The sequence below is a fragment of the Ptychodera flava genome, chromosome 2 (assembly GCF_041260155.1).
Source record: "Ptychodera flava strain L36383 chromosome 2, AS_Pfla_20210202, whole genome shotgun sequence".
NCBI lineage: Eukaryota > Metazoa > Hemichordata > Enteropneusta > Ptychoderidae > Ptychodera > Ptychodera flava.
In genome coordinates this window covers 31,617,517-31,633,287 of record NC_091929.1, presented here as the reverse complement: position 1 = coordinate 31,633,287, position 15,771 = coordinate 31,617,517, and the positions used below count along the sequence as shown (strand labels likewise).

General features: G+C 36.7%; 1 protein-coding gene across 3 annotated transcripts in view; it reads right to left on the bottom strand.

Annotated features, from left to right (window-relative positions):
• Positions 1–15,771, bottom strand: part of LOC139119200 (F-actin-monooxygenase MICAL3-like) — an 81,104-nt gene that overhangs the window by 28,917 nt on the left and 36,416 nt on the right. For 2 of the 3 annotated variants that reach the window (XM_070682887.1, XM_070682893.1), the window contains exons 9-13: positions 9,851–9,998; positions 8,218–8,420; positions 7,224–7,411; positions 6,100–6,282; positions 528–1,949 (exon numbers count right to left, since the gene is read on the bottom strand). In XM_070682887.1, coding sequence (XP_070538988.1) covers positions 528–1,949; positions 6,100–6,282; positions 7,224–7,411; positions 8,218–8,420; positions 9,851–9,998 — 2,144 coding nt within the window. The remainder of the gene's footprint in view (positions 1–527; positions 1,950–6,099; positions 6,283–7,223; positions 7,412–8,217; positions 8,421–9,850; positions 9,999–15,771) is intronic. The other variant, XM_070682896.1, reaches the window with a different exon arrangement.

Genomic DNA, 15,771 nt, shown 5'->3' with positions numbered 1-15,771 from the left:
CTGGAACAAAACTGATCTTCTCAGAATTGGATGGTAATCATTCTGAGGACGTGATGATTGTTAATTTTCCTTACACTTCAACAAGAAGGCCATCTTGAAACAATATTAATCATGATGCTAACATTTTGGTACTTGACATTGTTATGATATGAAAAAGTGAAAAGTCATCTGACAGAAGATACTAGAATTTGTACCACAAGCAGATAAAACATCCAAATTTTATTTAGCTTTGTATAAGATATTATACAGATTTGGATTGCACTTGATTGCCCATGAGTTGAGAAGGTCAGTGACTGACTGTGAAATCGGAAATTTTTTATTCAGAGTAGGGTCAGGCACTTAAATAACAACAGTCCTCAAAATAATGGAAGATGAATGACACCTGATGACACTGTAGATCCTTGTGCCAACCTCTTTATCCAACCTCATACAAATATCAGGCTGCTGTACCTTTCAAGAAAGACAAGGGGAAGAATGAGTACCATCCAATTCTGGAAGATCTTGGAGTAATTTCTTGGTTTACTTACAGGTTGCTGAGAACCCCACCAGGAAGTTTTCTGTTTTTGCTGAGGTTGCTCTTCTGCACGTGTGCTCTTAAGCCCAGCCATGTCCCGAAACTTGGAAAAGAGAATTCTGTCCACCATGTTGAGCTCATTCACTGCTTCCTCCTCCTGCGAGCCTCCGCGAGCATCTTTATCTTTTCCATCCTCAACCGGCTGGAATCTGGCCATCAACATGTCATAGATGGATCCAACTCCAGTGGTCACCTGTTTCTTTTCCACTGACCTTTGACCTTCCTGCACACTAGACATGAACCGCTCGGTTGTTTGTTTTAGCTGTCCTTTCTCAATTTGGTTTATCTGTTTTGGTTCCGATTTTTGATTTTGGGCAGCCATTTCCTCAACTTTTGCCAGCAGCTGATATGTCATCACTTTAACTTCTGTAGTTGGACCTTCTGTCGCACTAATCTTTGTGCCCTGCTTGCTACTTTCATCATCCTGGAACTTATTAAGCACCTGTTCTGCCATGTCACGAACCTGGCGCCGTGAAAGTGCGCCGGTGTTGACAGGTTTCTTGGCAGTGGACGAAATACTTTTAGGTGGTTCCTTAAATGTTGTTTTCACTCCAGCCAGTTCTTGGAATTTAGCATGCAACTGCTGAGCCTTTGTGCTAACACTGGTCTGTGTTGGCACTTGTAGCTCTTTCTCCTGAGTGGCACGTTGGGAACGTTCATACAGTTTCTCTGTCATCCTATTCACACGTTCACTGCTGGTGCTAGACAGTCTCATCAGATATTCGCGTTTAGCAGTCGAAGCCTCTTGCAGTTGAGAAAACAGTGCATCGGACAGGGCCTGTACTTGACCCTGAGTTTTGTGCTCATCAAGAACAATGTCAGGCTCCTGCACGGCGGCAAAAGCCATAAATTTCTGATGCAAATCTTCAGCAAGCTCTTTGATTTTACCCTTCTGTTGAGGGCTGGGGGGAGCTGGCATACTGCTCAGTGATGATCTTGGCGCTAACTTCGCAACTGCCTTAAACTGTTCATCGAGATCTCCTGCCAGCTTTTTAATTTGATTTTGAGTCGACACATTAATTTTGGGTTTTTCGTTTGGTTTGTCGAACGACCGAAGCCCCGCCATCTCTTTGAACTGCTGCTCAAGCAGCTCTCGCATTTGTTCCACCTGCTGGAAGTCCTTGACTTCTTCCATTTGATCGTCGGCGATCATCTCAGATGCACGCCGGTATTGTTCACGCATTTCCGTCATATCCTGGAACTGCTCCCTCAGCTGTTGCGTCATTTGCTGTATCTGAGCGCTGGAGTTGCCAGCCGGGCCGCCCTGCCCTGATTCCGACAGCTGCTGACTGTCAGCTATGTCTTCAAACTGCTGGTATAACTGCTCAGCCATTTTGTTGATGCGACTTGCCTCGCTTGCCCCAAACACAAAAGACTATCAAAGAACAGGAAAAGAGAAGATTTGCATTGTACGTCGAAGCAGTCCCATAGCATGGATGGAGCAAATAGGATATAGCAGAGCAATGGGAATAATTCTCATGGGTTTTTTAGATAACACTCACAACTATCAGATAATGTCTTCACACATTATACCGGTATTTTCTAATTTACAGGAAAATGTGGACAACAGTTTCCCTATTTGACAACATTTTAAGGGAAAATATGATTTAACACTACACTGCAAAGAGTAATTTTTGAAAGTAATTTGCCACAAACAATTTACAATGATATTTTACTGGGAACAAGTTAGGACTACATCTTGCAGCTGCAGAATCACAACTTAACTTTTCAAGTTTTACAGAAAACAAACTCAAATGCATACATTTTCTTTCAAAACCGAAACAGGTTACCCTGGCCTGATTATACATCCTATATGTATAGGTTTCTAAGTATACTGCTGCAATGTATGTACTCTATTGCATGGCAGATACATGTACCGGTATGTGTCTCAGGCAAAGAAATCTCCATGGCTATATTTCTATGTGATCTTCATCCATGCTTTGGGAAAGATTCCAATATTTGCCATCATTTCACTCTGCTACAGTGACAAAAACACAAAAACATCTGTTTTGTTTCAGCATTCTCCTCCTTCCTTAAATGTTGGTGAAAGCCAATGGCATAATGCTCATTTGTTCTGATGACAAAACTGACTTTTTTTGCATTTGACAGACTTGTGGCCAACTTGGAAAAAGAAGGCATATTTTGGTTATTTCTCAGTGACAAAAGTATCAAATTTTACCTTGATAAATCAGATGCCTATGTGTTTGTGTTTTTTAAAACAATAGCTACATTACATATTCATACAATTTACAAGTCTAGCAAACAATATCTTAATAGGTTAAAACTGTATTAGTGGTGAATATGCTTCAGTAAGCAGGGCGCCTTCTGACACTACAACACCTTTCTAACACTGCCCTCTAGAGATACTATGCTAAAATTTTATTACAAACCCAGTTCTCTATGCAGCGTGCGCTGTAAATTGCAAGTTTACAGAAACTTTATCACCAAGTGCTTCAATACTACAATTTAATTATAAAAGTATCACAGATTTGTAAGTAAGTTACACACACGGGTACATAAATTATTACACTAACAGCAAAAAGTAGATACTGAAAACAGAGTGAAGGGGAAAAGGAAGACAACAATAGATGTAAGAAAAGACATACTTGGTAAGACAGTCAGTGATTTGCATATCACATGACACGTTTGCTTTAACGCATAAACTACCCACACAATGAAGAAAACTACAGTGTATGTATATGTAGATACAGTAAGGGGACAGCGGATGTAAATATTGCTTGGAAAATAATTATGCGTGCTTCAACTGATACAAGAAAACCAGTGATTTAGCATTAGCTCCAAATTATCAGATCATAGTAATTTTAGAACAGGCCTACTCAGGAATAAAATACAACTGTCTGACCACTGCAGTGTTTCGTGGAAAAGCAACACTGAAGATGTCATGTTATAGCAGTACAGACATGCAAACAACATATGGGTAATCAACAAGAAAAGACATTTCTACAGTACATGTATGTACATATAAGTTAGTGGCTTTGTTTGTACTGAGGTCCATTGAAATTTCAGGTTTCATCTCATGGCAATAACAAGTAATTTGTTAATCAGTTTGGTATATTTGATGTTTTTTTTCAATAATACTAGTTTTGGTATATAATGTGTTGGTGTATTCATAAATGATTCATCTGTGTTTTTGAGTTGGCTTCAAAAGTATGAATACATCACTGTTACAAATGATTAATTCCGATCAAATTTGCATAGCAAATGCCCAACACTTCATCAAACTTGAAAATAAACTTCGAATTACCTCAACAAATTGCCAACTTAACATTTCGCTTCTTTTGTTTTAATCATTTTATTCACTCTGTCTTTGGTGAAATGTTCATGCCAAAACTGACCTCGTTTTTCATCAAAAGTTCATGAAATAAATGGAAGACTGACGGACAAGATCACTCACTGTGTCACAAAGTTAACAATTACAATACAGCTACATACGGCATCAGTCGCCTAGCAGAGAGGCAACAGACAGAACTACTTGGCTAAATCCCCACTCTCAAACAAACATAACCACTACATATCTTAGAGTCCCACCTGGTCACACTCTATCACTGCAATATAACCTGAGTCAACGATACAAACTGGTAATTTTACTTAAATGTTTTCATCCTCCCCGTTTATTTATTTTCAAAGATCAAACAACATATCCTAGAGTCTCACTCACTCCAGGGTTTATGATAAAAACATTAGTACAGGTTGGGAGAGAAAGACATCTGATATGTCACCCATTAGTATTTGAGAGCTGCAGCGGAAAGAAGTGAGCCTGTGGTCAATGAAATGTACATGTGTGCAGAAAAAAGTGACCAGGTGACCTTTGACATGAAATGTCAAAGGAGGAAGGGTAAGGAAGACCATCAAAAGAGATTTATATACCTTATCATCCCTATTTCCTGGAATATTGATACGAACTCACCATTGAAAACAATGAGACTGTACCATTGTGCAGGAGGGTGGAGTTAAAAGGTTTCATGATGAAGGGTGGGTGAGTGTGCAATATGATGAGACTACATTGAAACGAGTTGAGTGGAGAGAACATTTGAGTGTGATCTACGGTACATTTATTCTCAAGAAAGTTGTGTCACGTCAATGACATATTTCTTAAGATTGCTGAAAACTGAGGGTTAAAAACACTACTGCACAAGCAGTGGGTTATGAGTGGTGTAAAGGGATAGACACCGAGGGATTGGGCTTGCCTGTTTTCCTTAAATCATTTGAAACGTGGGCTGATCAATGAATAGAACACATCACTGGTTCTCTAAGTCTGGCAATAATTCATTAAAAGTGCAAATGCTGTGCTGTTTTCACTAATATCAACTACGAACCCTCTTAAAGCATACGCTCGTTTCGTGAGACTTTCTACTACTTGTGGGGGCAGAAAGGGTAGAATGTATACAACGTGAAATACCTGACAAATGCCTTTCTGACAGAGAATAATATTTGTGCCTACCACTGATTGAAATATTCCACTTTTGTTTAAGGTAGAATGTGCCTCGGGGACAGATATTTGGACTCTTAAATTTTTGCGATTCCTTTTTTGATCTACCACTTGTGCAGGCTTATTTTAAAGGTCTTCGAATAAGAAAAATTTTCACTGTTTTACTTTTTCAAAAATCGTAAATTTTATTTTTCCTATAGAATTAACACAGAAGTGGCAGCCATTTTGAATTTCAAATATCAGTAAATGTTGCATAATTTCTTTCTTTAGTTCGAAACTTTGATTTTTATTCTTGATTTGGCAAGACAATAGCTGAAAGTTTCATTGAGGAAAGTTTGAACAAAAGTTTAAGTCTTTCACTTTCAAGACACAAACTACCTTAAGAAGAATTCACATTACTATTTTTGGTAAAGGACATCGTAGTGGGTACTTTTCATTTTCACGTATGCAAAGATAGCTTGAACAATGGAACGCCATGACGACTAACATTTTTTCCATCGGAAAACATTATTTGAAGGAGTACAAAAAATTGTTCAAATTGAAGAATGTGAAAGATACGTGGCATTGCTTTAACAGAATCTGGAAAGGACTTGCAGGAAAGTGATAAAGTTCTCATTAAATTCCCAAGAGGCTGTGAAATCTTACTCTGCCTAGTACAATGCTTCAGTCACAGCAAACAGAACGCATTAGCAATTATGACCCTTGTCCAAGAATTTGAGAGCACATTTCTGAATTTCAAGTGACCTCGATGGCTGCAGACAAGTACAGGTTCAGGTACCGTCTGATATAAACACAAGCAAAAGTCCATGCTTACATACACAGAGAAAGACTGAAATCTGAAATGCCACAGGCAGATATTAGAATCAGAAGAACATTAGAAATTCATATGCTGAAGGTATGTGCATATCCATCTGCATCTGATGTTACTGTTTGTGCTGTCATTGGACACATAAAGTGAGAAAAACCAATTCAACCATGAAGATAGGATTCTCACATAAATTTGGGTCATAATTGCTGCAAAAAACGCAAGCAAAACTTGAACGAACAAAACATCACCAGATCCCTTTGTACTTACAGGTCTGTTGACAGGATCTCCTGAAGATGGTTTCACCCCAGCGATTTCCTGAAACTGGGCAAAGAGACTGTCGGCCATTGCACTGACCCTGTTTGCACCACGTACACCGACGTCAAGATCCTCCTTCTTGTCCCAGTCCTTTTGTTTTTCAGAGTTGAGATCTTCAAACTTCTTGCCAAGATCCTGAACAAAAAGAGGAAATGTTATTAATGTCAAATCTTGTCACATCTGCTTTCCAAACAGCCTTTGATTTTATTAGTATATACATGTCTGAGATCTGAAATTATGAATAATAATTATCAAGACATTCCATTAAACAGGACAATTACAAGCTGGAATATTTGATAATATTCTTATCATTTTCATCCGAGAAAATGTTAAATCTTTTTTCTTGTCTGACACCAAAAGTATGTTGAAATACAATGCTCTGGTTGACAATTGAATTCTAATCTGGGATAAAATTCAGTTGTCTACGATAACATCTTATGTACACACATCAGGGTTCTCTACAAGGGCATTTTGAGGGCTGGACTTCCCTGTTTTTGGAGCAATAGATTCACATAATAATAACTGTACAAAAGAATACATCTTCACAACAAAAGAATATGCAGATCATGCATTGTTATGTGAAGTAACCACACCCCTGTTTTTCCAAGCTGTGGAGAACATATAGGCAATGTTGTCAAGTTTCTCTCTCGACATATAAAAATGATTTCTTGAGAAAAACATGAAATTTGATTTCACAAACAGGACAAAAATAGCAGAAATACTGGTACATCAAAGGTTATGACCTATGGAGCTTTATCTATAAATTTCATCACCATCATAACCCATGTTTCCTCTTATCTCAGCCCCTTGTATCTTGTTCAATGTTAATTCTTTTTCTCTAAAGGTGATATTTGTGATTCTAGCAGGCCGAATTTAACTTATACCATAAACGCAAAAATTGATAATAAAATTTGGATGTGCAATATCATTTGTAGATTTCACCATCATTTGAATAGTTCAGAATGATGTCACACCTGTAGCTTAAAACAATACAAACACTTGGAAATGTTACATTTTATATCCACATCATTTTCCACACGACTCGAGATGTAAAGAAGAAAATATTCTGAACTTACTATCTGGTCTTTCCCTCTTCTCTTACTTCCGGATAAACTCCTCCTTTTCTGGTTTTCCTTCTCTTCTCCGTCTTCTCTTCTCAGCGATTTCTTATGGAATTTCTTCTGCAGTTTGGCCAGTAGGGACGCACGATGACCAGGTGACTTGTGGCCTGGAATGAACTCTTCCTCTGGCAAACGATTCTCAGCTAGACATGCAAGAAACAAACAAATTTCCCTTATGTGTGGTTTTTGTTTAATTCTTGTTAAAGCTTTTCTATAAATATTTGAATGTTGGCATTGAAAGAATGTACACAAAAACGCATACTAACATGATCATCTGTTGGACTTATTTGAGCAGGTTATTATCTGCATTATTGACATGTGAATATTGTACTTTTCATCAAAGCACAACTAAAATTGGTAGATTTTGAGAATCTGTAAATCTGTGACCAGGGTAACCACTTTACCTGCTAGGCTTGCCACCTGTCATACAGACAAGTTAGTAAAAAGGGGTGCTGAGCAAAAAGCTATTAATTATCATTGACTTATCATGTCTCCTGTACATGAATACCCGTTCTCAACAGAGCTGTGTGAGTACAGATTTAAATCGATATCTAAACTAGGCATGTGTCACTGGTCTTGGCTGCTGAGTATAAATGTATACACAACTGAATTTCACCGACTTGGCAGAACAATGCCCCAAAGTATTAGCTTCTGGGCACCATGGAAATCAGTGAAATTTCAACCAACTTGGAAGGAGTCAGGTTTTTAACCCTTTGAGTGCTGTTTGTATCCCATCAAAATTTAGTGCAATATTGCAACATTTGTTATGAACTTTTCTGTAATTTTTTGGGGATAATTTTGTACGAAACGGACATCACATTTTTTATCAGTATTTTTTTCAAAATTTTGGCTAATACGTCAAAAAATATTACTCGGGTATATTTTATATAGGTGACAAAATTGACTTTGGCACTCAAAGGTTTAATTCTACTTTCATGCATACACTTACCACTGGACTGTACTGGAAGTTCTTCCTTCAGTGCTTCATAGAATTGTGAGAGATACGCCACCATGGTCAACTTGTCAGGCTCTTCAACACTGGCCATCTCGATGCCTGTCATGACAGGCATGATTCCAAACTCCTTCTCAGCGACATCGAACGCCAGCTGGTTGTTACTGGCAATGTCTTCTTGCTTCAGAGAATGGAAATCACTGTAATAGACAGAATTGTACATCAGATTTAACAGTGCAGTAGCACTTATTGCGATTATAGGTTTATTCCCAAATATGGCAAGTTGCACTATGTTTGTAGCTGCAGATAGACATTCAGAGAAATTTGGTCTTTCTACACCTGTCTACATAACACTGATCACGGTCAAATCCTTTGGCATATATACTCTCATTCAGAACATCATTGGTATCACATTGGTATCACAGTACCATTTCAATGATTTCTGTATTAATGATTTATTTCCAACAATCTCGTTTGAAGTTTTGGACAATATTCATTTTTGCATATAAACAATGGAACTCTGACGTCATCACAAATACACTCTATTGTACACAGAGAACAAAACATCAAGGAGTATCAAGACTGTTACCCACTGGACAAATGTCACCCAGATATTTCCCTATCCTCCAGTTGGGACTACAGTTAGGGATAGGGTTAGGGTAACTGCAAAGCTGGTAAACGTCCCAGACGTCCCAGAATTGATCGTGGAACTTGACTAGCAGCACCTGAATTTTGATTTCAGATCATTTAAAGGGACAATGTCGGCCAATTTTCATGAATTTTGTTTGATATGAGATACTACTTATATTGTTTGACATGTTGAACTATACTGAATGAATGGGTGACAATGCATATATTTGACCCCGATTTCAGACACAATACATGAAACCATCATATAATGAATTATGGTCATGACCATTAATTCATTTTCGCGATGGTTTCGTTTATCGTGTCTAAAACCGGGGTGGAATATATGCATGGTTACCCATTCATTCATTATCTTTCAACATGTCAAACAATATATGAAGTATCTCGTATCAAACAAAATTCAAGAAAAAATTGGCGACTTTGTCCCTTTAAAGGGCCAGTTCCAGCTGTAACTTTTGATAATGTTTTTCACTAGTTTTGTTTCAAAGGTCAATAACAGTTTCTTGTTCTACTTCCCAAAGCATGTATCAATACACAGTATTTAGCTTGTCCACTCGGCCCTTTTTTGTGTATATGAACAAACTGTGAGTGAATTCTAGTCCAGTCTAGAATTCAAATGTAAACAATGACAGTGCATATTACATGTATAGACAGTGTGTTGACAAGCTTAATGGTTTGTGTTCCAGCAGGCTTTGGGAAGTAGAACCAGAAATGGCAGTTGACATTAGAAAGAAAATATAGTAAAAAAATAATCAAAAGTCACAGCTACTGGCTCTTTAATATTGTGGTAGCTCACTTGAGTACAGTCATTTGAACATCATTTTTACGCTTTCAGCATTTCAACATTCAACGGCTGGGTGTTACATTTTGTTTTTCACATGTTCATGTCATGAATCGACAGACAGACAGAAACAACCGCCAATACATGATCATGACAATCTATTGGTTCTTTACTTTGAATTGAAATGACAAGATATCTTACATGAGTCCAGGTCGGAATCGGTGGATGATAGCACAGAGTGCCAGCCCACTTTTCCACGATGATGTCATATTTTCCACGGATACATCTGAATAATTTTCTGTTGCCATTTTACACCATTGTAGTAGCTTACTTGTTCTGATTACAGACACTGTGTAAACAAAAGACAAAGGGATGGAAAACAGTTAGTAATTTGGATTTCTCATAAGAGACAGACATTCACCCTTTTCATAACCGTGGTTTGGCAAAAATCTATTGTTGGCGACTGTGAGTGTGGACCTGTTCACACGAACATGTTAAAAGTTGCCATGTTTTAAAGCTGGCACTTCTATCCATTGCAGCAATCTTTTGGTCTAGCCACCACAAAATAATGGGTTGCTAGTAAGTTCTGAAAAATGTATGTTCAAACTAATGAAGTTTCAATGAGGAAAGTTTCCACAAAAGTTTAAGTCTTTCAATTTCAAGGCATGTCCTACCTTAACCCTTTGCACCCCTGGTGACCTATGATGTCATACAGACATTTTTTCCGAGCCGAGTTCAAAGGGTTAAATCTTCCTTCCATATTGTCAAAAGATAGGATGTTGTGCCTTACCACTTGTATATAATCATTTAATCAAATTTAAGATTATCTTGGTTTTAACATTTTCAGAGATCACAGAGATTTATGAACCATTAGCGATGGTTTATACATAGTTGATATATTTCATCCCCAGTTGGCCGCATATGGTAATCTCTCAACAAACAAGCTAAAATCTCATCAACAGAGTGCCTTCAAGGCTATATTGGCATACCACCAAATCAAGAAAGATCTTTCTGATGTTAGAACAGTTTATGTATAAAATGTGCTGATTTTGGGATGACTAAAAGTTTTTAAACATTCTAAAACTGACTCAAGAGTTCACTGAGGTGTGTCATAAATAGAAAGGCATACCACTCTAACCCTTTAGGGGCACCTCAAAAGTGAAAGACTTAAACTTTTGCTCAAAGTTTCGTAAATAAATCTTTCAACCATTTTCTTTCAAAATCAAGAATAAAAACCGGGGGGCACCTTGCAAATTTTGTTACTAGGGAAACAAATTAGCAAGATTTACAGTTAGTTGAAATACAAAGTTGCCACCATCCCTCTGTTAACTCTAGGCAGAAAAATTAAATTTTTGATCTTCGGAAAACTAAGACGGTGAAAAGTTTTCTTACACCAAGAGCTTTAAAATGAACCCCCACTAGTGGTAGATCAGAAAAGAATTGACAAAATTTGAAAGCCTGAATATCTGTCCGAGAGGCGTGTTCATCCTTAACAGCTTCAGGTATACCAAGAAATGACAGTCTCTCTGCAAATGTTCATTTACCCTGCACAACACTGATTACACACTGAAGCCCACTGTGATACTGTCTTTATATTTGTCAGGTTCATTGAACTCATAAGGTATAATAGGCCAGTGATTTCTCTTACAATTCAAGAATGCATTAATAGACTGGTTGTTCCTACCAGGTAAATACTACTAGAATAGTCACAACCATTTTTGAAATTATTCAGCAGTTTGCTTGACAAAAGCTATTTGGAATATTTCAGAGATGTATAACTTGAAACTTTCTCAATTATGATTGACAGAGAGACGGTAATACAATGACAGACTGTAATACAATGACAGACTGAAAATTTTGAAAACTTGACACATTGTTAGGTACTTTTCCTAGGAATGGTTAAACGTTTTCTTATGGAAAAATTGAGAAAAAGTTTCTGTATTTTAATATCAAGGTGCATATCACCTTAAGTAAATTTTCTTGAGTATAACAAGGAACATTTCATTATAATAGCTTATCAAACTGACCAAGTTTGAAGGCTAACTCAAACTGGCATCTGGGACAGGCACATGAGTGCTTTATCAAGCCTTAAATTGAACTTACACCAAAGGGTCACATGGAATAACCGTATAAGAACTGTCATCTTATTAGTGTAAAATCTTGAAAAGGTAAGACAAACTTGACTTATGGATGTGAAAGGCCAAAGTATAGAACTGTTGACTGGATAAGGCCATTTAACGAAAATTCTTTGTTTACTGTCCTTGGATTTTTTGAAAACCTACAAGCCAGCCAGGGTTAAAAACAAACACAGACAAAAAACACATTAAAATAAGCTCATATTTTATTAGGTTACTTTGGAAAAATAATCTTTTTATTTGTAATAGTGTTAACATTGTGTTTGTTTTCTTAATTTCCACTGAAAACCTACCAGCACACGGAAGGCAAACAAAGAATTTTATTTAAAGCGCCCAACAGAAAACCCACCTGTATGTTTTACGGCCTGTCAGACACCAGCTTACACGCTTGGGATGAAGCTTTAAGCAGTTGAAGGTGTGGTGGGCAATTGTAAATGATGGTGAGAATGAACATGAACATGGCATGAATTTGAAAAACAAAATTAGATTTGGATCAGAATATTCCTATTTACTGGACCAGAGAGATCTCATGTTGCGCTTTGTAAATGTTACAAAAGTAATATTTGGTACCCTAGCAATTCTGTAACTGACACTTGTTCTCCTCTGGTATAGCTATATATGGGGTGCTCTGATTGGATATGACACATTGTCCTCAAATCATCCATCCAATCACTGTGTTCCAAGATCAAGGGACACTATAGATGGAGTACTCTCATTGGATATGACACATTGTCATCAAATCATGCAACCAATCACTGTGTTCCAAAGATCAAGGGACGCTATGGATGAAGTGTGCTCATTGGATATGATACATTGTCATCAAATCTTCTAACCTACATGTATTCACAGTGTTCCTACATCAAATATTCATGAGTTTCTGTTTTTGTTGTTGTTAATGTCATACATTTCAAATGATGTATATTTCATGGGGTACTGGTATACTATGCAGGGTATATTTCAAACTTCATAATAGTACATCATGAATGATCTGAAAAAAATGTTTTTAACAATTTTTGTATTGAGAGCTTATGTAAGCACTGTACAATATCAGGAACAATCTCAAAATACAGTGGGAGGTCAGATTAATATGTTTTCTACATGCTACTCGGGTGTTTTTGCATGTTATCCTAACTTTATATTGTCTTTATGTGTGGTTGCCAGTGGCAAGTACAATTATTATGCTATTACGAATTCTTCCTGCCTTTTTCAAATTTGTGTACTCCATGCTTGAATGATATCTGAGTATAGACTAGTTACCGACTGGCTATCTACCACTGTGACATTTGGCACTTGCAGCTAGATTAACCCTTTCACCCCATTGCAGGATATGGAGGTCCAACTTTTCCATAGGAATGAATGGAATCGGGCAAAACCATAACAGGAAAAGGGTTAAAGCCAAGCTCGAAAAGTCCAGGGACAGGGTGTAACTAAGGTGTTGAGAAGATTACAGGTATATCTCTTTTGCTTTTCTTTTCAATCGTAATAGTTATATGTTACAAGATTTTGGGATTAACCCCCCCCCCCCCCCAGAATTAATCCCTTAATAATCCAAAAATCTAGCAACATTTTTATATAATGATTGAAATTTCAAAAGAAGACAAAAGACAGAAATACCTCATAAGACCAAAAAAATAATAGTTTGTTTCTGGTCATTGACATGCGACAAAAATGATGCGGCGACACAATTTTTTTCATTCTTTTTATTTTTGGTGGAATTTGATACATTTTTCCCTCTTTTCCATAGGGGTAAATGAAAAACAGGAATAAAAAAGAGTTGACGCGCACACTTTGAAATGATGTGCGCGATGACCAGAAACAAATCAAATTTTTTTGCCTAATCTTCTTAACACCTCAGTTAATCCCAATCCCAGGCCTTTTCGAGCCGGGGTTTGAGTCTGAACTGGGTTTTCAGGAGATGACTAGGGTAAGACAGAGAGTGAAGGTCCCTGGGTAATCATCTAGAACTGTTTACATTGAGATTAAAATCAGCCAGAACTACTTGAAATTCTATTATTTAGTAATGCCGTTTGTCACTGTGAACAGAAGGATGGCACTGTGCATATAAACCATTCTGGTAACAATGCATGTTTGTAAGACAACTGGGTGACAGTAGTGAGTTGATTATCAACTTTTACAGGATTCTAACTTTTGATAAAATCTAGTCACAGTACATAATCTAAAAAAATGAATTCAGACAATGTTTTCCAACGCTTTATTCTTCAAACATTACTGATAAGAAATACTTTATTCTCAATCTCTAAATACATATCCATTTTCTCAAAAAAAACCCAACATTTTCTGAAACATTCATTCATGTCAATGTTCATTTATAAGTTTTAAGTCACTCGGAATATTATGATAAAATAATGAAAACAAAAATACATGTATAACAACTATTCATTTCTCAGTTTTCATTTTAATATTACATTGGACAGAAAGACATTGAAAGTTGTCTACAACAATAATTTTTAGGTCAGCAAAATAAATACAAACAATAATGGTGATTATATATATTTATACATAGTTGAAATAAATATACATATATATATAATGAAGAAAAACATCTTAAGTAAGTAACCTACATGCATAATGATAAGTAAGTAAATAAATGCTTTGGCCTTATCCATACACAATGCCAGTACAAGACCAACTTCAATGAATGAAGCAGAAAGTTGATACGCTATACAACTTCCATCATCCCTAATACATGGTATATTTCTACAAAAACAACATCAGCACATGACACATGATGTCTACATTAATGCCAGCATTGATAACATATAGCAGTGTAATTAGTTCAATTAATGATCCTTCAGCTTTGAATTGAATAACATAATTTTTGCATAAACAGGGCAGTACATGTATATCAGTCTTTCTATGATACGAACAGATGCAGACAGGAAATAGACCCTTACAAACTGACAAGCAGTCAATTCACCATACACATAATTGTTGGAGTGTTCATATTACCAATTTGTCCATAAATCTTGTGAAATGAATCTCCAATCAAGCCAGGAAACGCATGTAGGAATAATGTTCAGTTTGCAAACCATAAGGGCAATGCCCCAACTATTTATATAATACTCAGTATTGCAGGGAAAAGAAACGACCTCAAACATTTGAAATTTGTGAATTAAGATCACATAGATAACATAAGCTTACATATTAGCACCCCGGTTAGCTACATCTTTTGCATTTAATATCAAAAATTTCATCCAATCGTGAGAGAAATATTTTGGATTCGTGTCAGCATTCAAATTTTTGGAGCTGGATTTTGTCAATTATATTTGCGTGTTTGCACATATATATGCGACAGCACCTTTAAAATTATGTAGTTGATACAATTTGATGCCAATGTTTGAATGATGTTCTGTGGTTACTCTTTGGTAAGCATTTTTACAGAAGTTGCCTTTCATTTCAAGCCATCTCGTCGAAAAAAAAACACACACAGCTAGCAGGGGGCTTTTCAAAAGAAATGTTCCCCTGTGGATGTTTGCTAAAACTTTAAATTATTCTCTATTGTGATCAAAAGTGATAACTGGAGATCTGCAGAATAAAAACACAAGACAGTCCAAACTTCATCTTTTCAACAGTTAGTACAGAGACTTTATATGGACTGTTCAGACTAAAAGGACTGTAATTTTTCAGAATCAGGAGATCTGTTGTTTAAGCCCTTACAGCCCTAATAAAACTATAATTAAGCCATACATTCATTAAAAATGATATTGTTACATTAAAGATCTAACTAGCAAAATGCAAAACAAAGAAAGAAGACTAAATACTTTGTCTAGATGTCACTAGATTTCCGTGCTTATGTTCAAAGCTATGCATACGACTCGTTGAAAAATTCAGTTTGGGAAAAGATGGAGTAGAAGAATAGCATTATCAGTATCAATGTGTTATTATCTATGGGCATGATGTCATCAGCTGCTTTGGGGATACCATCCTCAGCATCAGAACTCGATTCAGGCATGACTGGTGGAGAAG